General features: G+C 40.2%; 1 protein-coding gene across 1 annotated transcript in view; it reads left to right on the forward strand.

Annotated features, from left to right (window-relative positions):
* The window catches only part of LOC149980702 (uncharacterized), a 90,134-nt gene extending 64,295 nt beyond the window's left edge, over positions 1 to 25,839 (forward strand). Inside the window, exons 8-12 of the mRNA XM_090183253.1 lie at positions 9,286 to 9,528; positions 18,253 to 18,696; positions 18,972 to 18,992; positions 20,129 to 20,149; positions 21,785 to 25,839. Of these exons, the coding sequence (XP_090039379.1) occupies positions 9,286 to 9,528; positions 18,253 to 18,696; positions 18,972 to 18,992; positions 20,129 to 20,149; positions 21,785 to 21,990 (935 nt within the window). The 3' untranslated portion in view covers positions 21,991 to 25,839. The remainder of the gene's footprint in view (positions 1 to 9,285; positions 9,529 to 18,252; positions 18,697 to 18,971; positions 18,993 to 20,128; positions 20,150 to 21,784) is intronic.
* Positions 25,840 to 26,352: the final 513 nt, after the last annotated feature.

Genomic DNA, 26,352 nt, shown 5'->3' on the forward strand with positions numbered 1-26,352 from the left:
TACAGTATATAACTCTACATCTAACCTGACTAGTAATGTCCTCTACATCTAACCTGACTAGTAATGTGTTCTTGTTCTACAGTATATAACTCTACATCTAACCTGACTAGTAATGTCCTCTTGTTCTACAGTATATAACTCTACATCTAACCTGACTAGTAATGTCCTCTTGTTCTACATTATATAACTCTACATCTAACCTGACTAGTAATGTCCTCTACATCTAACCTGACTAGTATTGTCCTCTTGTTCTACAGTATATAACTCTACATCTAACCTGACTAGTAATGTCCTCTACATCTAACCTGACTAGTAATGTCCTCTTGTTCTACAGTATATAACTCTACATCTAACCTGACTAGTAATGTCCTCTACATCTAACCTGACTAGTAATGTCCTCTTGTTCTACAGTATATAACTCTACATCTAACCTGACTAGTAATGTCCTCTTGTTCTACAGTATATAACTCTACATCTAACCTGACTAGTAATGTCCTCTAGTTCTACAGTATATAACTCTACATCTAAGCTGACTAGTAATGTCCTCTACATCTAACCTGACTATTAATGTCCTCTTGTTCTACAGTATATAACTCTACATCTAACCTGACTAGTAATGTCCTCTAGTTCTACAGTATATAACTCTACATCTAACCTGACTAGTAATGTCCTCTAGTTCTACAGTATATAACTCTACATCTAACCTGACTAGTAATGTCCTCTACATCTAACCTGACTAGTAATGTCCTCTTGTTCTACAGTATATAACTCTACATCTAACCTGACTAGTAATGTCCTCTTGTTCTCCAGTATATAACTCTACATCTAACCTGACTAGTAATGTCCTCTAGTTCTACAGTATATAACTCTACATCTAACCTGACTAGTAATGTCCTCTACATCTAACCTGACTAGTAATGTGTTCTTGTTCTACAGTATATAACTCTACATCTAACCTGACTAGTAATGTCCTCTTGTTCTACAGTATATAACTCTACATCTAACCTGACTAGTAATGTCCTCTTGTTCTACATTATATAACTCTACATCTAACCTGACTAGTAATGTCCTCTACATCTAACCTGACTAGTAATGTCCTCTTGTTCTACAGTATATAACTCTACATCTAACCTGACTAGTAATGTCCTCTACATCTAACCTGACTAGTAATGTCCTCTACATCTAACCTGACTAGTAATGTCCTCTACATCTAACCTGACTAGTAATGTCCTCTACATCTAACCTGACTAGTAATGTCCTCTAGTTCTACAGTATATAACTCTACATCTAACCTGACTAGTAATGTCCTCTACATCTAACCTGACTAGTAATGTGTTCTTGTTCTACAGTATATAACTCTACATCTAACCTGACTAGTAATGTCCTCTTGTTCTACAGTATATAACTCTACATCTAACCTGACTAGTAATGTCCTCTTGTTCTACATTATATAACTCTACATCTAACCTGACTAGTAATGTCCTCTACATCTAACCTGACTAGTATTGTCCTCTTGTTCTACAGTATATAACTCTACATCTAACCTGACTAGTAATGTCCTCTACATCTAACCTGACTAGTAATGTCCTCTTGTTCTACAGTATATAACTCTACATCTAACCTGACTAGTAATGTCCTCTACATCTAACCTGACTAGTAATGTCCTCTTGTTCTACAGTATATAACTCTACATCTAACCTGACTAGTAATGTCCTCTACATCTAACCTGACTAGTAATGTCCTCTACATCTAACCTGACTAGTAATGTCCTCTACATCTAACCTGACTAGTAATGTCCTCTTGTTCTACAGTATATAACTCTACATCTAACCTGACTAGTAATGTCCTCTACATCTAACCTGACTAGTAATGTCCTCTTGTTCTACAGTATATAACTCTACATCTAACCTGACTAGTAATGTCCTCTTGTTCTACAGTATATAACTCTACATCTAACCTGACTAGTAATGTCCTCTAGTTCTACAGTATATAACTCTACATCTAAGCTGACTAGTAATGTCCTCTACATCTAACCTGACTATTAATGTCCTCTTGTTCTACAGTATATAACTCTACATCTAACCTGACTAGTAATGTCCTCTAGTTCTACAGTATATAACTCTACATCTAACCTGACTAGTAATGTCCTCTAGTTCTACAGTATATAACTCTACATCTAACCTGACTAGTAATGTCCTCTACATCTAACCTGACTAGTAATGTCCTCTTGTTCTACAGTATATAACTCTACATCTAACCTGACTAGTAATGTCCTCTTGTTCTACAGTATATAACTCTACATCTAACCTGACTAGTGATGTCCTCTACATCTAACCTGACTAGTAATGTCCTCTACATCTAACCTGACTAGTAATCTCCTCTTGTTCTATAGTATATCACTCTACATCTAACCTGACTAGTAATGTCCTCTTGTTCTACAGTATATAACTCTCCATCTAACCTGACTAGTAATGTTCTCTAGTTCTACAGTATATAACTCTACATCTAACCTGACTAGTAATGTCCTCTACATCTAACCTGACTAGTATTGTCCTCTTGTTCTACAGTATATAACTCTACATCTAACCTGACTAGTAATGTCCTCTTGTTCTACAGTATATAACTACATCTAACCTGACTAGTAATGTCCTCTACATCTAACCTGACTAGTAATGTCCTCTACATCTAACCTGACTAGTAATGTCCTCTTGTTCTCCAGTATATAACTCTACATCTAACCTGACTAGTAATGTCCTCTAGTTCTACAGTATATAACTCTACATCTAACCTGACTAGTAATGTCCTCTACATCTAACCTGACTAGTAATGTGTTCTTGTTCTACAGTATATAACTCTACATCTAACCTGACTAGTAATGTCCTCTTGTTCTACAGTATATAACTCTACATCTAACCTGACTAGTAATGTCCTCTTGTTCTACATTATATAACTCTACATCTAACCTGACTAGTAATGTCCTCTACATCTAACCTGACTAGTAATGTCCTCTTGTTCTACAGTATATAACTCTACATCTAACCTGACTAGTAATGTCCTCTACATCTAACCTGACTAGTAATGTCCTCTACATCTAACCTGACTAGTAATGTCCTCTACATCTAACCTGACTAGTAATGTCCTCTACATCTAACCTGACTAGTAATGTCCTCTAGTTCTACAGTATATAACTCTACATCTAACCTGACTAGTAATGTCCTCTACATCTAACCTGACTAGTAATGTGTTCTTGTTCTACAGTATATAACTCTACATCTAACCTGACTAGTAATGTCCTCTTGTTCTACAGTATATAACTCTACATCTAACCTGACTAGTAATGTCCTCTTGTTCTACATTATATAACTCTACATCTAACCTGACTAGTAATGTCCTCTACATCTAACCTGACTAGTATTGTCCTCTTGTTCTACAGTATATAACTCTACATCTAACCTGACTAGTAATGTCCTCTACATCTAACCTGACTAGTAATGTCCTCTTGTTCTACAGTATATAACTCTACATCTAACCTGACTAGTAATGTCCTCTACATCTAACCTGACTAGTAATGTCCTCTTGTTCTACAGTATATAACTCTACATCTAACCTGACTAGTAATGTCCTCTACATCTAACCTGACTAGTAATGTCCTCTACATCTAACCTGACTAGTAATGTCCTCTACATCTAACCTGACTAGTAATGTCCTCTTGTTCTACAGTATATAACTCTACATCTAACCTGACTAGTAATGTCCTCTACATCTAACCTGACTAGTAATGTCCTCTTGTTCTACAGTATATAACTCTACATCTAACCTGACTAGTAATGTCCTCTTGTTCTACAGTATATAACTCTACATCTAACCTGACTAGTAATGTCCTCTAGTTCTACAGTATATAACTCTACATCTAAGCTGACTAGTAATGTCCTCTACATCTAACCTGACTATTAATGTCCTCTTGTTCTACAGTATATAACTCTACATCTAACCTGACTAGTAATGTCCTCTAGTTCTACAGTATATAACTCTACATCTAACCTGACTAGTAATGTCCTCTAGTTCTACAGTATATAACTCTACATCTAACCTGACTAGTAATGTCCTCTACATCTAACCTGACTAGTAATGTCCTCTTGTTCTACAGTATATAACTCTACATCTAACCTGACTAGTAATGTCCTCTTGTTCTACAGTATATAACTCTACATCTAACCTGACTAGTGATGTCCTCTACATCTAACCTGACTAGTAATGTCCTCTACATCTAACCTGACTAGTAATCTCCTCTTGTTCTATAGTATATCACTCTACATCTAACCTGACTAGTAATGTCCTCTTGTTCTACAGTATATAACTCTCCATCTAACCTGACTAGTAATGTTCTCTAGTTCTACAGTATATAACTCTACATCTAACCTGACTAGTAATGTCCTCTACATCTAACCTGACTAGTATTGTCCTCTTGTTCTACAGTATATAACTCTACATCTAACCTGACTAGTAATGTCCTCTTGTTCTACAGTATATAACTACATCTAACCTGACTAGTAATGTCCTCTACATCTAACCTGACTAGTAATGTCCTCTACATCTAACCTGACTAGTAATGTCCTCTTGTTCTACAGTATATAACTCTACATCTAACCTGACTAGTAATGTCCTCTTGTTCTACAGTATATAACTCTACATCTAATCTGACTAGTAATGTCCTCTAGTTCTACAGTATATAACTCTACATCTTACCTGAATAGTAATGTCCTCTAGTTCTACAGTATATAACTCTACATCTAACCTGACTAGTAATGTCCTCTACATCTAACCTGACTAGTAATGTCCTCTACATCTAACCTGACTAGTAATGTGTTCTTGTTCTACAGTATATAACTCTACATCTAACCTGACTAGTAATGTCCTCTTGTTCTACAGTATATAACTCTACATCTAACCTGACTAGTAATGTCCTCTAGTTCTACAGTATATAACTCTACATCTTACCTGACTAGTAATATCCTCTAGTTCTACAGTATATAACTCTACATCTTACCTGAATAGTAATGTCCTCTAGTTCTACAGTATATAACTCTACATCTAACCTGACTAGTAAAGTCCTCTACATCTAACCTGACTAGTAATGTCCTCTACATCTAACCTGACTAGTAATGTCCTCTACATCTAACCTGACTAGTAATGTACTCTTGTTCTACAGTATATAACTCTACATCTAACCTGACTAGTAATGTCCTCTACATCTAACCTGACTAGTAATGTCCTCTACATCTAACCTGACTAGTAATGTCCTCCTGTTCTACAGTATATAACTCTACATCTAACCTGACTAGTAATGTCCTCTTGTTCTACAGTATATAACTCTACATCTAATCTGACTAGTAATGTCCTCTAGTTCTACAGTATATAACTCTACATCTAACCTGACTAGTAATGTCCTCTAGTTCTACAGTATATAACTCTACATCTAACCTGACTAGTAATGTCCTCTACATCTAACCTGACTAGTAATGTCCTCTAGTTCTACAGTATATAACTCTACATCTAACCTGACTACTAATGTCCTCTTGTTCTACAGTATATAACTCTACATCTAACCTGACTAGTAATGTCCTCTAGTTCTACAGTATATAACTCTACATCTAACCTGACTAGTAATGTCCTCTACATCTAACCTGACTAGTAATGTCCTCTTGTTCTACAGTATATAACTCTACATCTAACCTGACTAGTAATGTCCTCTTGTTCTCCAGTATATAACTCTACATCTAACCTGACTAGTAATGTCCTCTAGTTCTACAGTATATAACTCTACATCTAACCTGACTAGTAATGTCCTCTACATCTAACCTGACTAGTAATGTGTTCTTGTTCTACAGTATATAACTCTACATCTAACCTGACTAGTAATGTCCTCTTGTTCTACAGTATATAACTCTACATCTAACCTGACTAGTAATGTCCTCTTGTTCTACATTATATAACTCTACATCTAACCTGACTAGTAATGTCCTCTACATCTAACCTGACTAGTAATGTCCTCTTGTTCTACAGTATATAACTCTACATCTAACCTGACTAGTAATGTCCTCTACATCTAACCTGACTAGTAATGTCCTCTACATCTAACCTGACTAGTAATGTCCTCTACATCTAACCTGACTAGTAATGTCCTCTACATCTAACCTGACTAGTAATGTCCTCTAGTTCTACAGTATATAACTCTACATCTAACCTGACTAGTAATGTCCTCTACATCTAACCTGACTAGTAATGTGTTCTTGTTCTACAGTATATAACTCTACATCTAACCTGACTAGTAATGTCCTCTTGTTCTACAGTATATAACTCTACATCTAACCTGACTAGTAATGTCCTCTTGTTCTACATTATATAACTCTACATCTAACCTGACTAGTAATGTCCTCTACATCTAACCTGACTAGTATTGTCCTCTTGTTCTACAGTATATAACTCTACATCTAACCTGACTAGTAATGTCCTCTACATCTAACCTGACTAGTAATGTCCTCTTGTTCTACAGTATATAACTCTACATCTAACCTGACTAGTAATGTCCTCTACATCTAACCTGACTAGTAATGTCCTCTTGTTCTACAGTATATAACTCTACATCTAACCTGACTAGTAATGTCCTCTTGTTCTACAGTATATAACTCTACATCTAACCTGACTAGTAATGTCCTCTAGTTCTACAGTATATAACTCTACATCTAAGCTGACTAGTAATGTCCTCTACATCTAACCTGACTATTAATGTCCTCTTGTTCTATAGTATATAACTCTACATCTAACCTGACTAGTAATGTCCTCTAGTTCTACAGTATATAACTCTACATCTAACCTGACTAGTAATGTCCTCTAGTTCTACAGTATATAACTCTACATCTAACCTGACTAGTAATGTCCTCTACATCTAACCTGACTAGTAATGTCCTCTTGTTCTACAGTATATAACTCTACATCTAACCTGACTAGTAATGTCCTCTTGTTCTACAGTATATAACTCTACATCTAACCTGACTAGTGATGTCCTCTACATCTAACCTGACTAGTAATGTCCTCTACATCTAACCTGACTAGTAATCTCCTCTTGTTCTATAGTATATCACTCTACATCTAACCTGACTAGTAATGTCCTCTTGTTCTACAGTATATAACTCTCCATCTAACCTGACTAGTAATGTCCTCTAGTTCTACAGTATATAACTCTACATCTAACCTGACTAGTAATGTCCTCTACATCTAACCTGACTAGTATTGTCCTCTTGTTCTACAGTATATAACTCTACATCTAACCTGACTAGTAATGTCCTCTTGTTCTACAGTATATAACTACATCTAACCTGACTAGTAATGTCCTCTACATCTAACCTGACTAGTAATGTCCTCTACATCTAACCTGACTAGTAATGTCCTCTTGTTCTACAGTATATAACTCTACATCTAACCTGACTAGTAATGTCCTCTACATCTGACCTGACTAGTAATGTCCTCTTGTTCTACAGTATATAAATCTACATCTAACCTGACTAGTAATGTCCTCTACATCTAACCTGACTAGTAATGTCCTCTACATCTAACCTGACTAGTAATGTCCTCTACATCTAACCTGACTAGTAATGTCCTCTACATCTAACCTGACTAGTAATGTCCTCTTGTTCTACAGTATATAACTCTACATCTAACCTGACTAGTAATGTCCTCTTGTTCTACAGTATATAACTCTACATCTAATCTGACTAGTAATGTCCTCTAGTTCTACAGTATATAACTCTACATCTTACCTGAATAGTAATGTCCTCTAGTTCTACAGTATATAACTCTACATCTAACCTGACTAGTAATGTCCTCTACATCTAACCTGACTAGTAATGTCCTCTACATCTAACCTGACTAGTAATGTGTTCTTGTTCTACAGTATATAACTCTACATCTAACCTGACTAGTAATGTCCTCTTGTTCTACAGTATATAACTCTACATCTAACCTGACTAGTAATGTCCTCTAGTTCTACAGTATATAACTCTACATCTTACCTGACTAGTAATATCCTCTAGTTCTACAGTATATAACTCTACATCTTACCTGAATAGTAATGTCCTCTAGTTCTACAGTATATAACTCTACATCTAACCTGACTAGTAAAGTCCTCTACATCTAACCTGACTAGTAATGTCCTCTACATCTAACCTGACTAGTAATGTCCTCTACATCTAACCTGACTAGTAATGTACTCTTGTTCTACAGTATATAACTCTACATCTAACCTGACTAGTAATGTCCTCTACATCTAACCTGACTAGTAATGTCCTCTACATCTAACCTGACTAGTAATGTCCTCCTGTTCTACAGTATATAACTCTACATCTAACCTGACTAGTAATGTCCTCTTGTTCTACAGTATATAACTCTACATCTAATCTGACTAGTAATGTCCTCTAGTTCTACAGTATATAACTCTACATCTAACCTGACTAGTAATGTCCTCTAGTTCTACAGTATATAACTCTACATCTAACCTGACTAGTAATGTCCTCTACATCTAACCTGACTAGTAATGTCCTCTAGTTCTACAGTATATAACTCTACATCTAACCTGACTACTAATGTCCTCTTGTTCTACAGTATATAACTCTACATCTAACCTGACTAGTAATGTCCTCTACATCTAACCTGACTAGTAATGTCCTCTTGTTCTACAGTATATAACTCTACATCTAACCTGACTAGTAATGTCCTCTACATCTAACCTGACTAGTAATGTCCTCTTGTTCTACAGTATATAACTCTACATCTAACCTGACTAGTAATGTCCTCTTGTTCTACAGTATATAACTCTACATCTAACCTGACTAGTAATGTCCTCTTGTTCTACAGTATATAACTCTACATCTAACCTGACTAGTAATGTCCTCTACATCTAACCTGACTAGTAATGTCCTCTTGTTCTACAGTATATAACTCTACATCTAACCTGACTAGTAATGTCCTCTTGTTCTACAGTATATAACTCTACATCTAACCTGACTAGTAATGTCCTCTTGTTCTACAGTATATAACTCTACATCTAACCTGACTAGTAATGTCCTCTACATCTAACCTGACTAGTATTGTCCTCTTGTTCTACAGTATATAACTCTACATCTAACCTGACTAGTAATGTTCTCTTGTTCTACAGTATATAACTCTACATCTAACCTGACTAGTAATGTCCTCTTGTTCTACAGTATATAACTCTACATCTCTTTTCAGGTCCCATATTTGTGAACGACCATAAGGATCAACTCATTCAGAAGCTTACCAAGGTGATGCCCATCTTGAAGGAGCTGTTCTATGAGACGTTGTACTGTAACACCAGGATCCACCAGATGACCAGCCAGGAACAGATGAGACTGTTGTACCAGACCCTAGAAGAAGCAGAAGACTCAAGGAGGGTGAAATCAGACTTTTACAGGATTCTACTGGATCTGGAACCTGACGTTGTCAAAGACCTGGGTAAGAACCTCTCTACATCTGGTTACACATCACTGGAATATAAACCTTATCTAGTCTATCACCTGGGTAAGAACCTCTCTACATCTGGTTACATATCACTGAAATATAAACCTTATCTAGTCTATCACCTGGGTAAGAACCTCTCTACCTCTGGTCACATATCACTGGAATATAAACCTTATCTAGTCTATCACCTGGGTAAGAACCTCTCTACATCTGGTTACATATCACTGAAATATAAACCTTATCTAGTCTATCACCTGGGTAAGAACCTCTCTACATCTGGTTACATATCACTGAAATATAAACCTTATCTAGTCTATCACCTGGGTAAGAACCTCTCTACCTCTGGTTACATATCACTGGAATATAAACCTTATCTAGTCTATCACCTGGGTAAGAACCTCTCTACCTCTGGTTACATATCACTGGAATATAAACCTCATCTAGTCTATCACCTGGGTAAGAACCTCTTACTTACTGGGTAGAGAGGAACCAGGCTCTGAGGGGTGACCAGTCCTCTGACTGTACTGGGTAGAGAGGAACCAGGCTCTGAGGGGTGACCAGTCCTCTACTGGCTGTACTGGGTAGAGAGGAACCAGGCTCTGAGGGGTGACCAGTCCTCTACTGGCTGTACTGGGTAGAGAGGAACCAGGCTCTGAGGGGTGACCAGTCCTCTACTGGCTGTACTGGGTAGACCAGAGGAACCAGGCTCTGAGGGGTGACCAGTCCTCTACTGGCTGTACTGGGTAGACCACAGGAACCAGGCTCTGAGGGGTGACCAGTCCTCTACAGGCTGTAGTGGGTAGAGAGGAACCAGGCTCTGAGGGGTGCCCAGTCCTCTACTGGCTGTACTGGGTAGACCACAGGAACCAGGCTCTGAGGGGTGACCAGTCCTCTACTGGCTGTACTGGGTAGAGAGGAACCAGGCTCTGAGGGGTGACCAGTCCTCTACTGGCTGTACTGGGTAGAGAGGAACCAGGCTCTGAGGGGTGACCAGTCCTCTACTGTGTTCCTGTCTGTCTGTCTGTCTGTCTGTCTGTCTGTCTGTCTGTCTGTCTGTCTGTCTGTCTGTCTGGTTCAGACAAAAAATACACAAACCTCTTGCAAAGGTATTTGTCCTTGGTGAAACAAGGGGAGAGAGAGACCGGCCATTTAAATCAAATCAAATCAAATTTGCTCAAAGTGCTGTACAGAAACCCAGCCTAAAACCCCAAACAGCAAGCAATGCAGGTGTAGAAGCACGGTGGCTAGGAAAAACTCCCTAGAAAGGCCAAAACCTAGGAAGAAACCTAGAGAGGAACCAGGCTATGTGGGGTGGCCAGTCCTCTTCTGGCTGTGCCGGGTGGAGATTATAACAAAACATGGTCAAGATGTTCAAATGTTCATAAATGACCAGCATGGTCGAATAATAATAAGGCAGAACAGTTGAAACTGGAGCAGCAGCACGGCCAGGTGGACTGGGGACAGCAAGGAGTCATCATGTCAGGTAGTCCTGGGGCATGGTCCTAGGGCCCAGGCCAGTTGAAACTGGAGCAGCAGCATGGCCAGGTGGACTGGGGACAGCAAGGAGTCATCATGTCAGGTAGTCCTGGGGCATGGTCCTAGGGCTCAGGTCCTCCAAGAGAGAGAAGAAAAAAAAAGAGAGAATTAGAGAGAGCATATGTGGGGTGGCCAGTCCTCTTCTGGCTGTGCCGGGTAGAGATTATAACAGAACATGGCCAAGATGTTCAAATGTTCATAAATGACCAGCATGTTCGAATAATAAGAAGGCAGAACAGTTGAAACTGGAGCAGCAGCACGGCCAGGTGGACTGGGGACAGCAAGGAGCCATCATGTCAGGTAGTCCTGAGGCATGGTCCTAGGGCTCAGGTCCTCCGAGAGAGAGAGAGAGAGAGAGAGAAAGAGAAAGAAAGAGAGAATTAGAGAGAGCACACTTAAATTCACACAGGACACCAAATAGGACAGGAGAAGTACTCCAGATATAACAAACTGACCCTAGCCCCCCGACACATAAACTACTGCAGCATAAATACTGGAGGCTGAGACAGGAGGGGTCAGGAGACACTGTGGCCCCATCCACCACCAACTTACCATCCTGAGACAAGCCTGAGTATAGCCCACAAAGATCTCCGCCACGGCCCAACTCAAGGGGGGGGGGGGGGTGCCAACCCAGACAGGATGATCACATCAGTGACTCAACCCACTCAGGTGACGCACCCCTCGCAGGGACGGTATGAGAGAGCCCCAGTAAGCCAGTGACTCAGCCCCTGTATTAGGGTTAGAGGCAGAGAATCCCAGTGGAAAGAGGGGAACCGGCCAGGCAGAGACAGCAAGGGCGGTTCGTTGCTCCAAAGCCTTTCCGTTCACCTTCCCACTCAGACACTGTGGCCCCATCCGATGATACCCCTGGACAGGGCCAAACAGGCAGGATATAACCCCACCCACTTTGCCAAAGCACAGCCCCCACACCACTGGAGGGATATCTTCAACCACCAACTTACCATCCTGAGACAAGACATAGTATAGCCCACAAAGATTTCAACCCAAGGGGGGCGCCAACCCAGACAGGAAGACCACGTCAGGGACAATTAGGAGGCCTGCGTCCTGTGACCGTAGCGTACGTGTAGGTATGTACGGCAGGACCAAATCAGAGAGATAGGTAGGAGCAAGCCCATGTAATGCTTTGTAGGTTAGCAGTAAAATCTTGAAATCAGCCCTTGCTTTGACAGGAAGCCAGTGTAGAGAGGCTAGCACTGGAGTAATATGATCAAATGTTTTGGTTCTAGTCACGATTCTAGCAGCAGTATTTAGCACTAACTGAAGTTTATTTAGTGCTTTATCCGGGTAGCCGGAAAGTAGAGCATTGCAGTAGTCTAACCTAGAAGTGACAAAAGCATGGATTCATTTTTCTGCATCATTTTTGGACAAAAAGTTTCTGATTTTTGCAATGTTACGTAGATGGAAAAATGCTGTCCTTGAAATGGTCTTGATATGTTCTTCAAAAGAGAGATCAGGGTCCAGAGTAACGCCGAGGTCCTTCACAGTTTTATTTGAGACGACTGTACAACCATTAAGATTAATTGTCAGATTCAACAGAAGATCGCTTTGTTTCTTGGGTCCTAGAACAAGCATCTCTGTTTTGTCCGAGTTTAAAAGTAGAACGTTTGCAGCCATCCACTTCCCTATGTCTGAATTTTGGGGCTTCACCATGTTTCATTGAAATGTACAGCTGTGTGTCATCCGCATAGCAGTGAAAGTTAACATTATGTTTTCGAATAACATCCCCAAGAGGTAAAATATATAGTGAAAACAATAGTGGTCCTAAAACGGAACCTTGAGGAACACCGAAATTTACAGTTGATTTGTCAGAGGACAAACCATTCACAGAGACAAACTGATATCTTTCCGACAGATAAGATCTAAACCAGGCCAGAACTTGTCCGTGTAGACCAATTTGGGTTTCCAATCTCTCCAAAAGAATGTGGTGATCGATGGTATCAAAAGCAGCACTAAGGTCTAGGAGCACGAGGACAGATGCAGAGCCTCGGTCCGATGCCATTAAAATGTAATTTACCACCTTCACAAGTGCCGTCTCAGTGCTATGATGGGGTCTAAAACCAGACTGAAGCATTTCGTATACATTGTTTGTCTTCAGGAAGGCAGTGAGTTGCTGCGCAACAGCCTTTTCTAAAATGTTTGAGAGGAATGGAAGATTCGATATAGGCCGATAGTTTTTTATATTTTCTGGGTCAAGGTTTGGCTTTTTCAAGAGAGGCTTTATTACTGCCACTTTTAGTGAGTTTGGTACACATCCGGTGGATAGAGAGCCGTTTATTATGTTTATTATGTTCAACATAGGAGGGCCAAGCACAGGAAGCAGCTCTTTCAGTAGTTTAGTTGGAATAGGGTCCAGTATGCAGCTTGAAGGTTTAGAGGCCATGATTATTTTCATCATTGTGTCAAGAGATATAGTACTAAAACACTTGAGCGTCTCTCTTGATCCTAGGTCCTGGCAGAGTTGTGCAGACTCAGAACAACTGAGCTTTGAAGGAATACGCAGATTTAAAGAGGAGTCTGTAATTTGCTTTCTAATAATCATGATATTTTCCTCAAAGAAGTTCATGAATTTATCACTGCTAAAGTGAAAGCCATCCTCTCTTGGGGAATGCTGCTTTTTAGTTAGCTTTGCGACAGTATCAAAAAGGAATTTCGGATTGTTCTTATTTTTTTTTATTTTCCTCAATTAAGTTAGAAAAATAGGATGATCGAGCAGCAGTAAGGGCTCTTCGGTACTGCACGGTACTGTCTTTCCAAGCTAGTTGGAAGACTTCCAGTTTGGTGGAGCAGCAGTAAGGGCTCTTCGATACTGCACGGTACTGTCTTTCCAAGCTAGTCGGAAGACTTCCAGTTTGGTGTGGCGCCATTTCCGTTCCAATTTTCTGGAAGCTTGCTTCAGAGCTTGGTTATTTTCTGTGTACCAGGGAGCTAGTTTCTTATGAGAAATGTTTTTAGGGGTGCAACTGCATCTAGGGTATTGCGCAAGGTTAAATTGAGTTCCTCAGTTAGGTGGTTAACTGATTTTTGTCCTCTGGCGTCCTTGGGTAGACAGAGGGAATCTGGAAGGACATCAAGGAATCTTTGTGTTGTCTGTGAATTTATAGCACAACTTTTTATGTTTCTTGGTTGGGGTTCAGTCAGGCCAATCACATCAAGATTATGATCAGTGATTAGTTCATTGACTATAATTGCCTTTGAAGTAAGGGATCTAACATTAAGTAGCCCTGTTTTGAGATGTGAGGTATCATGATCCCTTTCAATAATGACAGGAATGGAGGAGGTCCTAGTGACATTGCTAAGGCGAACACTGCCATGTTTAGTTTTGCCCAACCCAGGTCGAGGCACAGACACGGTCTTAATGGTGATAGCTGAGCTGACGACACTGACTGTGCTAGTGGCAGACTCCACTAAGCTGGCAGGCTGGCTAACAGCCTGCTGCCTGACCTGCACCCTGTCTCATTGTGGAGCTAGGGGAGTTAGAGCCCTGTCTATGTTGGTAGATAAGATAAGAGCACCCCTCCAGCTAGGATGGAGTCCGTCACTCCTCAACAGTCCATGCTTGGTCCTGTTTGTGGGTGAGTCCCAGAAAGAGGGCCAATTATCTACAAATTCTATCTTTTGGGAGGGGCAGAAAACAGTTCAACCAGCGATTGAGTTGTGAGACTCTGCTGTAGAGCTCAACACTCCCCCTAACTGGGAGGGGGCCAGAGACAATTACTCGATGCCGACACATCTTTCTAGCTGATTTACACGCAGAAGCTATGTTGCGCTTGGTGATCTCTGACTGTTTCATCCTAACATCGTTGGTGCCGACGTGGATAACAATATCTCCATCTTCAGATTAGCCTTAACGTCGGTAGCCCTGCCCCCCTGGTAAACAGTGTATGATCGCTGGATGATTCGTTTTAAGTCTAATACTGCGGGTGATGGAGTCGCCAATGACTAGAGTTTTAAATTTTTAGTAGTGGTCACTTTTAGTGGTCAATGACGCAAATGCACCAAGGTGTTGTTGAGGTCCAGATAGTTGTGGCCGGGTATGAAAAACTCTATGGGGCCGTTGTCTGTAATGGCAGAGAGTGGGGCTATCTCCACATAACTGGACCTCTCTACTGAATGTTGGGTTAAGGGAAAAGATCGAGCTCTGTTTTTATAGCTTCAGATGACATGCGGTGTAAAAGAGCTTGTTCTTTTAGAAAATACTTCAGAGTATTCTTTTTACCGTTTTTGGTCCAGACCTCCTCACTCACCCCGTCTTTGACTAACTGAGTTTCTTTTAACCTTCTTTTAGGCGCAAGCCTTCGCCTTAAACCCGGAGGTCTCTCTTTTTCGGTCTTCGAGACAACATCATCAACCCCGAGCCTTCTTGACTCTCGACATCTGGTGACGCCCTTCGGGTCATAGCATTGGCTACAACCTCACTTACTATATTTTTTTGCTGCTGATTTTAAATGCGGTTTGGCTATGCTGAGGCCTCTCTTCATAAACGGTAAAACCATCCTAAAGAGGTTATGAAATATACCTCCTGTCCCCGAACATGGTTGGGGAACCATAATAGCCGGGTAACATGGTATGAGACGGTCGAGATGTCGGTGTTCCATAACCCTTTTTCATTTATTTGTATTATCTATATAATATATAAAATACATGTAGAGAGGTTTTGGTCTAAAGTGGATTTTAACAATCGTTTTACCATAAGTAAATTCAATGTTTTCATTCTGATCCGTTTTAAGCTCAACAAGAATATTTTCAGTATATTTCTTGCTTACAGGTACGTAGTGTGGCTTGTCGTAGGTGACAGTGACTATGTCCCCATCCTTTCCGTCTATATGAACCGTTCTCAGGAGGGGCACACAGCAGTCTCCGACCCTTTGATAGGATATGATGTCGGTATACACAAATATGTTGTAAAATCCTGCATGTATATCCGCGGGGAATAATTTAATAATTTATCTTTCACATACGTCCATTTACCCGTTTATGTATAGGGTTGTACATCAGGAATATTTCCATATTGTTCTGCGATAGACGTTCATTCAACTCGGAGACGATCCTGTCGACGGTTCTACAGAACCCTTTTTTAACTTTAATAAGTTTCGCAGGTTCCGATAACTTTTTGCAATAAAAATCACGGTCCTTATCTTTGATATTATACCAGCTATGGGGATATGTAATCTCGCTGAGACCTACTTCCCAGGCCTCTGATAACTCTATAGGCTTTGGAAATTGGTTGTATAATTCGCTCTAATACCCAACTGTTGAACTTTTGGGGCCAGTTTTTCCAGCGGACCATTTTTTGAATGTTTTCTCTCTTTTGATCTAGAATCTCATCTACGTGAAACACCTTGTCTTTACCCACCTTTACCTTCTGTAATTCCTTCTCCTAAAAAGATCCCTAAGTTCCCCGTCATAATCTTTTAATTTGTAGACCGGGGGTATGCGTGGCAGACATTTCGGTAACCGTGAACAACTCATCACTGTATCCTTACTCATATTTTTTGTCGAAAACACCCCTCAACTTGGATATACGAACCAAGTCCCCCACAATGAATTTAAATTTAAATTGATTTTTTCTTACGACGAAGGGGAACAAACCATACAGATTTTTAAAGACTTGAAAGGAGTTTTCAGAAGAGGGAGGGTTTCATCCTTATACTCTTATGGTAAAAATATCTATAACCGTTAGCATGTAGCGATTTCATCATTTTATCTGCAAGGGCCTGCATGTCACATAGATCCGCCTGAAATTGGGACAATGGTTGGGTCAATGGTTGGGTCGAAAAAACTCTATTTCTTACGGGTTTATGCATCCTGCTCTGATAACCACTCACTCACTTTAACTTTAACCGGCTACCTGTTTCATCGGCTAAAGCTGTAAACGTTCCTTGCCCCCATAAGACCCAGGGTTAGAGGGATTATAATAAATGTTTTTCAACATCTGCTCTGCCATCCTTCTTGCCTCTCTGAGGTACAACGTTAAAAAATCCCCTCCTCCATCACAAATGTTTTGGTTGCGGATTTCCTCGTTGCTGATATTGAACTCCACGCATCCACATGGAAGTCCATTCTTTCTCTGTATTTTCACCCTGTGAAATATTCTTCCTGAGGAGTCAGAGGTACCTTCCCAACGGGTCTCATAGCCTGTGAACAGGCTCAGTTCGGGACACAAAACCTGGCGAAAAACGACTTTATTCTCTCTTATGTTCCTGTCTGTCTGCCTATGTGTCTGTCTGTCTATGTACCTGTCTGTCTGTCTATGTACCTGTCTATGTTCCTGTCTGTCTGTCTATGTTCCTGTCTGTCTATGTTCCTGTATGTCTGTCTATGTTCCTGTCTGTCTGTCTATGTGCCTGTCTGTCTGTCTATGTGCCTGTCTGTCTGTCTATGTGCCTGTCTGTCTGTCTATGTGCCTGTCTGTCTGTCTATGTGCCTGTCTGTCTGTCTATGTGCCTGTCTGTCTGTCTGTCTGTCTGTGTTCCTGTCTGTCTGTCTGTGTGCCTGTCTGTCTGTCTATGTTCCTGTCTGTCTATGTTCCTGTCTGTATGTCTATGTTCCTGTCTGTCTGTCTATGTTCCTGTCTGTGTGTCTGTCTGTCTAGTTCCTGTCTGTCTGTCTATGTGCCTGTCTGTCTGTCTATGTGTCTGTCTGTCTATGTTCCTGTCTGTCTATGTTCCTGTCTGTCTGTCTATGTTCCTGTCTGTCTGTCTATGTGCCTGTCTGTCTGTCTGTCTGTCTGTCTGTGTTCCTGTCTGTCTGTCTGTGTTCCTGTCTGTCTGTCTATGTGCCTGTCTGTCTATGTTCCTGTCTGTCTGTCTATGTTCCTGTCTGTCTGTCTATGTGCCTGTCTGTCTATGTTCCTGTCTGTCTGTCTATGTTCCTGTCTGTCTGTCTAGTTCCTGTCTGTCTATGTTCCTGTCTGTCTGTCTATGTTCCTGTATGTCTGTCTATGTTCCTGTCTGTCTGTGTCCCTGTCTGTCTGTCTGTCTGTCGGTGTCCCTGTCTGTCTGTCTGTCTATGTTCCTGTCTGTCTGTCTGTCTCTGTCTGTCTGTGTTCCTGTCTGTCTGTCTATGTTCCTGTCTGTCTGTGTCCCTGTCTGTCTATGTACCTGTTTGTCTGTCTGTCTGTTTTGGTCGCAAGATGAGAGAATATATTTCTCTCCCCTGAAGATGATCTTCAAAACCTGGCTGAACAGCTAAACCTGGCTGAACAGCTAAACCTGGCTGAACAGCTAAACCTGGCTGAACAGCTAAACCTGGCTGAACAGCTAAACCTGGCTGAACAGCTAAACCTGGCTGAACGGCTAAACCTGGCTGAACGGCAAAACCTGGCTGGACGGCAAAACCTGACTGAACGGCTAAACCTGACTGAACGGCTAAACCTGGCTGGACGGCTAAACCTGGCTGGACGGCTAAACCTGGCTGGACGGCTAAACCTGACTGGACGGCTAAACCTGGCTGAACAGCTAAACCTGGCTGGATGGCTAAACCTGGCTGAACGGCTAAACATGGATGAACGGCTAAACCTGGCTGGACGGCAAATCCTGACTGAACAGCTAATCCTTGCTGGACGGAAAATCCTGACTGAACGGCTAAACCTGGCCAGACAGCTGGGTAAGTGTTGTCTATGTGTTTACTATATTCATGTCATTTTCAACATTACCAACATTATTAAGGAAATAGAGGAAATTACCCATAATACATTATGTTTTATCTACTGTCTACAGAGGAGGTCAGAATAGAGAGGATGTAGTCTGTCTTCATGTTCTAGTACCCATAATACATCATGTTTTATCTACTGTCTGCAGAGGAGGTCAGAATAGAGAGGATGTAGTCTGTCTTCATGTTCTAGTACCCATAATACATAATGTTTTATCTTCTGTCTACAGACAAGGTCACAAGAGAGAGGGGTGAGTTGCACAACTGCATGTATTTCATTGATTTAAGTGAAAACACTTTCCTTAAAAGATATATACACTATATATTACACTGATTAGGATTGTCCGCAGGTTTTGGTAGCGGTCAGTGGCACTGTATTGTCCTCAAAGCAAAGAAGTTAATTTGTCTGGGACTCCGGCTGGCTTTCTTTTTGTAATCCGTGATTGACCGTAGACCCTGCCACATACCTCTCATGTCTGAGCCGTTGAAATACGACTCTACTTTGTCTCTATACTGACAGTTAGTCATAGCCAATCATTGAGAGTATCTCCACCTCTCCTGCTGTCTCTAGAGAGTTGAAACCAGCAGGTCTGGGACAGGTAGCACGTCCGGTGAACCGTAGGCAGAACAGTTGAAACTGGAGCAGCAGCACAACCAGGTGGACTGGGGACAGCAAGGAGTCATCAGGCCAGATCGGCCTGAGGCATGGTCCTAGGGCTCAGGTCCTCTGAGAGAAGAGAGAGAGGGAGACCTCACTCATGCTCTTGTGGCTGAATGGAAGCAAGTCCCCACAGCAATGTTCCATCATCTAGTGGAAAGCCTTCCCAGAATAGTGGAGGCTGTTATAGCAGCAATGTTCCAACATCTAATGGAAAGCCTTCCCAGAAGAGTGGAGGCTGTTATAGCAGCAATGTTCCTACATCTAGTGGAAAGCCTTCCCAGAAGAGTGGAGGCTGTTATAGCAGCAATGTTCCAACATCTAGTGGAAAGCCTTCCCAGAAGAGTGGAGGCTGTTATAGCAGCAATGTTCCATCTAGTGGAAAGCCTTCCCAGAAGAGTGGAGGCTGTTATAGCAGCAAAGGGGGACCAACTCCATATTAATGCCCATGATTTTGGAATGAGATGTTCAATGAGCAGGTGTCCACATACTTTTGGTCATGTAGTGTATCTACCTACTGTTAGATAATAGCAGGTGTCCATATACTTTTGGTAATGTAGTGTATCTACCTACTGTTAGATAATAGCAGGTGTCCCTATACTTTTGGTCATGTAGTGTATCTACCTACTGTTAGATAATATCAGGTGTCCCTATACTTTTGTAGTGTATAAATCTCATCATTCAATGATTATTTAATTATCACTATCTTTGTTTTAATTTTTACATCAGATGGACTACAAGGAGAGCTGAGTAAGTAGTGTGTCTGTCTGCATTGTTATGTTTTTAAGGTTTACTCACCAATAGACATAGATAGAATACATATATCTGACTATCTGTTCCTGTTCTGAAGAGACCATCTAAACCACCACTGTTATATATATATAATTGATGGTCAGTTTATTATATCCATCTATCTATCTGTTATATGTAATATATCTGTCTATCTGTTCTATCTGAAAGCTGAAGAGACCATCCCTCTCAGAGTAATCAGTCTTTATTATTCTAATATTTCTAGAATTACTGGTCAGTTTATTATGTCTCTCTCTGTCTCTCTGTCTGGTCAGTTTATTATGTCTCTCTCTCTCTCTGTCTGGTCAGTTTATTATGTCTCTCTCTCTCTCTGTCTGGTCAGTTTATTATGTCTCTCTCTCTCTCTCTGTCTGGTCAGTTTATTATCTCTCTCTGTCTGGTCAGTTTATTATATCTCTCTGTCTGGTCAGTTTATTATATCTCTCTGTCTGGTCAGGTTATTATATCTCTCTGTCTGGTCAGTTTATTATATCTCTCTGTCTGGTCAGGTTATTATATCTCTCTGTCTGGTCAGTTTATTATATCTCTCTGTCTGGTCAGTTTATTATATCTCTCTGTCTGGTCAGTTTATTATCTCTCTCTCTCTGTCTGGTCAGGTTATTATATCTCTCTGTCTGGTCAGGTTATTATATCTCTCTGTCTGGTCAGTTTATTATCTCTCTCTCTCTGTCTGGTCAGGTTATTATATCTCTCTGTCTGGTCAGGTTATTATATCTCTCTGTCTGGTCAGTTTATTATATCTCTCTCTGTCTGGTCAGGTTATTATATCTCTCTGTCTGGTCAGGTTATTATATCTCTCTGTCTGGTCAGTTTATTATCTCTCTCTGTCTGGTCAGTTTATTATATCTCTCTGTCTGGTCAGGTTATTATATCTCTCTGTCTGGTCAGTTTATTATCTCTCTCTGTCTGGTCAGGTTATTATATCTCTCTGTCTGGTCAGTTTATTATATCTCTCTGTCTGGTCAGGTTATTATATCTCTCTGTCTGGTCAGTTTATTATGTCTCTCTGTCTGGTCAGGTTATTATATCTCTCTGTCTGGTCAGTTTATTATCTCTCTCTGTCTGGTCAGTTTATTATATCTCTCTGTCTGGTCAGGTTATTATATCTCTCTGTCTGGTCAGTTTATTATATCTCTCTGTCTGGTCAGTTTATTATCTCTCTCTGTCTGGTCAGTTTATTATATCTCTCTGTCTGGTCAGGTTATTATATCTCTCTGTCTGGTCAGGTTATTATGTCTCTCTCTCTCTGTCTGGTCAGGTTATTATATCTCTCTGTCTGGTCAGGTTATTATATCTCTCTGTCTGGTCAGGTTATTATATCTCTCTGTCTGGTCAGGTTATTATATCTCTCTGTCTGGTCAGTTTATTATATCTCTCTGTCTGGTCAGTTTATTATATCTCTCTGTCTGGTCAGGTTATTATATCTCTCTCTGTCTCTCTGTCTGGTCAGTTTATTATATCTCTCTGTCTGGTCAGGTTATTATATCTCTCTGTCTGGTCAGTTTATTATATATATCTATCTCTCTCTCTGTCTGGTGAGGTTATTCTGATGTTGTTCCTTTCTATCTTTAATAGAGTCTGAGAGGATTGAAGGGATGGAGTCTTTACCTGCTCCTGAGATGAAGTCTTTACCTGGTTCAGGGAGGAAGTCTGCTCCTGAGATGGAGATGGAGTCTTTACCTGAGAAGAGGCCTTTACTGGCTGCTGGACCACAGAATTATGATCTGGATGAGATGGAGAGGGGAGGAAGAGTTACTACAGACAATAACTCTATGCTATAAGGGTTACTATAGAGAGACTATAACTATAGAGCTGAGTTACTATAGAGAGACTATAACTATAGAGAGACTATAACTATAGAGCTGAGTTACTATAGAGAGACTATAACTATAGAGCTGAGTTACTATAGAGAGACTATAACTATAGAGCTGAGTTACTATAGAGAGACTATAACTATAGAGCTGGGTTACTATAGAGAGACTATAACTATAGAGCTGAGTTACTATAGAGAGACTATAACTATAGAGCTGAGTTACTATAAAGAGACTATAACTATAGAGACTATAACTATAGAGCTAAGTTACTTTAGAGAGACTATAACTTTCTATAGAGACTTAACCCACCTAACAAAGCTGAGTTTCTGAGTATATAACTGAGTGATATGAATCTTGGTAAGACTAAGTCATCTGATAAAGGTGTTCAGTTCTCTATAATCCACTTTCAGTAGTTAGTTCTTTACTTGTTGAAGTTTTACTACCCATGTCTGTTATGGGTTTATATCCATTTCCTGGTTATTCTATATATGTTTTCCCCATAAACAATGTCTTTCTGATCCCCCTCAGGAACTGAGTTGAATTGAATGGAATGATGGACTAATGTCTCCTGTTACAGACTCTCTTATGTCCAGTACCTGATCATCAGGTATATCAACCAGACCACAGGACTAATGTCTCCTGTTACAGACTCTCTTATGTCCAGTACCTGATCATCAGGTATATCAACCAGACCACAGGACTAATGTATCCTGTTACAGACTCTCTAATGTCCAGTACCTGATCATCAGGTATATCAACCAGACCACAGGACTAATGTCTCCCGTTACAGACTCTCTTATGTCCAGTACCTGATCATCAGGTATATCAACCAGACCACAGGACTAATGTATCCTGTTACAGACTCTCTAATGTCCAGTACCTGATCATCAGGTATATCAACCAGACCACAGGACTAATGTCTCCCGTTACAGACTCTCTTATGTCCAGTACCTGATCATCAGGTATATCAACCAGACCACAGGACTAATGTCTCCTGTTACAGACTCTCTTATGTCCAGTACCTGATCATCAGGTATATCAACCAGACCACAGGACTAATGTCTCCTGGTAGAATCTGTTACAGACTCTCTTATGTCCAGTACCTGATAATCAGGTATATCAACCAGACCACAGGACTAATGTCTCCTGTTACAGACTCTCTTATGTCCAGTACCTGATCATCAGGTATATCAACCAGACCACAGGACTAATGTCTCCTGTTACAGACTCTCTTATGTCCAGTACATGATAATCAGGTATATCAACCAGACCACAGGACTAATGTCTCCTGTTACAGACTCTCTTATGTCCAGTACCTGATAATCAGGTATATCAACCAGACCACAGGACTAATGTCTCCTGTTACAGACTCTCTTATGTCCAGTACCTGATCATCAGGTATATCAACCAGACCACAGGACTGATGTCTCCTGTTAGAATCTGTTACAGACTCTCTTATGTCCAGTACCTGATAATCAGGTATATCAACCAGACCACAGGACTAATGTCTCCTGTTAGTATCTGTTACAGACTCTCTTACACATGGTTTCCATGGTATCAAATACATCAAACATGTGGTTTCCATGTTTGGTGCCGTTCCATTGGCTCCGTTCCAGCCGTTATAATGAGCCGTCCTCCCCTCAACAGCCTCCTGTGAACAAGACTGATAAAACCATTTGTTGAAATGTTTATATTTCTGTTTTAGCTTCAACCTGTCAGCTTCTATTGTAGCTTCAACCTGTCAGCTTCTATTGTAGCTTCAACCTGTCAGCTTCTATCGTAGCTTCAACCTGTCAGCTTCTATTGTAGCTTCAACCTGTCAGCTTCTATTGTAGCTTCAACCTGTCAGCTTCTATCGTAGCTTTAACCTGTCAGCTTCTATCGTAGCTTCAACCTGTCAGCTTCTATTGTAGCTTCAACCTGTCAGCTTCTATTGTAGCTTCAACCTGTCAGCTTCTATTGTAGCTTCAACCTGTCAGCTTCAACCTGTCAGCTTCAACCTGTCAGCTTCTATTGTAGCTTCAACCTGTCAGCTTCTATTGTAGCTTCAACCTGTCAGCTTCTATTGTAGCTTCAACCTGTCAGCTTCAACCTGTCAGCTTCTATCGTAGCTTCAACCTGTCAGCTTCTATTGTAGCTTCAACCTGTCAGCTTCTATCGTAGCTTCAACCTGTCAGCTTCTATTGTAGCTTCAACCTGTCAGCTTCTATTGTAGCTTCAACCTGTCAGCTTCAACCTGTCAGCTTCTATCGTAGCTTCAACCTGTCAGCTTCTATTGTAGCTTCAACCTGTCAGCTTCTATCGTAGCTTCAACCTGTCAGCTTCTATCGTAGCTTCAACCTGTCAGCTTCTATTGTAGCTTCAACCTGTCAGCTTCTATTGTAGCTTCAACCTGTCAGCCTCTATCGTAGCTTCAACCTGTCAGCTTCTATTGTAGCTTCAACCTGTCAGCTTCTATTGTAGCTTCAACCTGTCAGCTTCTATTGTAGCTTCAACCTGTCAGCTTCTATTGTAGCTTCAACCTGTCAGCTTCTATTGTAGCTTCAACCTGTCAGCTTCTATTGTAGCTTCAACCTGTCAGCTTCTATTGTAGCTTCAACCTGTCAGCTTCTATTGTAGCTTCAACCTGTCAGCTTCTATTGTAGCTTCAACCTGTCAGCTTCTATTGTAGCTTCAACCTGTCAGCTTCTATCGTAGCTTCAACCTGTCAGCTTCTATTGTAGCTTCAACCTGTCAGCTTCTATTGTAGCTTCAACCTGTCAGCTTCTATTGTAGCTTCATCCTGTCAGCTTCTATTGTAGCTTCAACCTGTCAGCTTCTATTGTAGCTTCATGTCAATGTGCCAGTTTTTTATTTGACTTTGTGAAGTGTTTATTTTGCTCTACTTGTTTAGTTTTCACCTTGATTATATACAGAGGGGTCCGAAGTTATTGACATCCTTGCTGAAGATTAGCAATAATGACTATATTAAATTAATAAATTGTAAATGATAATATTTTAAACTAATGCAATTGCTCAGAGATATGTTTTTGTAATGTATTTTTGTTGTAAAAGGTTAGGGGTCAAAATGATTGACAGCCAAAATCTACAGGAGTGTGATGATGTCATTACTATGAATATAGAACCAGATACTGACCTTCTGACTAGTTTATTACTCTTTAGGGGGTCAATCATTTAGAAAATAAATACTACTTGTTAAACTAAATATTTTAATCAGATCAATCGTATTAGTATAAAATAATATAATTTACATGTTGTTGAGCAGATAGAGCTCAGTATTTAAATTATTTATTTATACAGTCATTATTATCTTTATCAAGGGTGTCTATAATTCCAGACCCCACTGTATATTATATATTGATGTATTTAATACAGTCATTATTATCTTTATCAGGGGTGTCTATAATTCCAGACCCCACTGTATATTATATATTGATGTATTTAATACAGTCATTATTATCTTTATCAGGGGTGTCTATAATTCCAGACCCCACTGTATATTATATATTGATGTATTTAATACAGTCATTATTATCTTTATCAGGGGTGTCTATAATTCCAGACCCACTGTATATTATATATTGATGTATTTAATACAGTCATTATTATCTTTATCAGGGGTGTCTATAATTCCAGACCCCACTGTATATTATATATTGATGTATTTTATACAGTCATTATTATCTTTATCAAGGGTGTCTATAATTCCAGACCCCACTGTATATTATATATTGATCATGTATATACAGTTGAATGGTATTTTCCATGTATTGATGATTTCTTGTTTTAATAAACTATGACATCATTGTGTGAGAATGTGACTCCAGTGTGATATTTAACATTATTGAATGTTACTAGGTAGTGTCACTGTTTCCTTGGTAATCTGTGGTAGAGACATATAGGTAGTGTTACTGTTTCCTTGGTAACCTGTGGTAGAGACATTATAGGTAGTGTTGCTGTTTCCTTGGTAACCTGTGGTAGAGACATTATAGGCAGTGTTGCTGTTTCCTTGGTAACCTGTGGTAGAGACATTATAGGTAGTGTTACTGTTTCCTTGGTAACCTGTGGTAGAGACATTATAGGTAGTGTTACTGTTTCCTTGGTAACCTGTGGTAGAGACATTATAGGTAGTGTTACTGTTTCCTTGGTAACCTGTGGTAGACATTATAGGTAGTGTTACTGTTTCCTTGGTAACCTGTGGTAGAGACATTATAGGTAGTGTCACTGTTTCCTTGGTAATCTGTGGTAGAGACATTATATGTAGTGTTACTGTTTCCTTGGTAACCTGTGGTAGAGACATTATAGGTAGTGTTGCTGTTTCCTTGGTAA

The sequence above is a fragment of the Oncorhynchus mykiss genome, chromosome 9 (assembly GCF_057628025.1).
Source record: "Oncorhynchus mykiss isolate SJ-2025 chromosome 9, ASM5762802v1, whole genome shotgun sequence".
NCBI classification, from domain to species: Eukaryota; Metazoa; Chordata; class Actinopteri; order Salmoniformes; family Salmonidae; genus Oncorhynchus; species Oncorhynchus mykiss.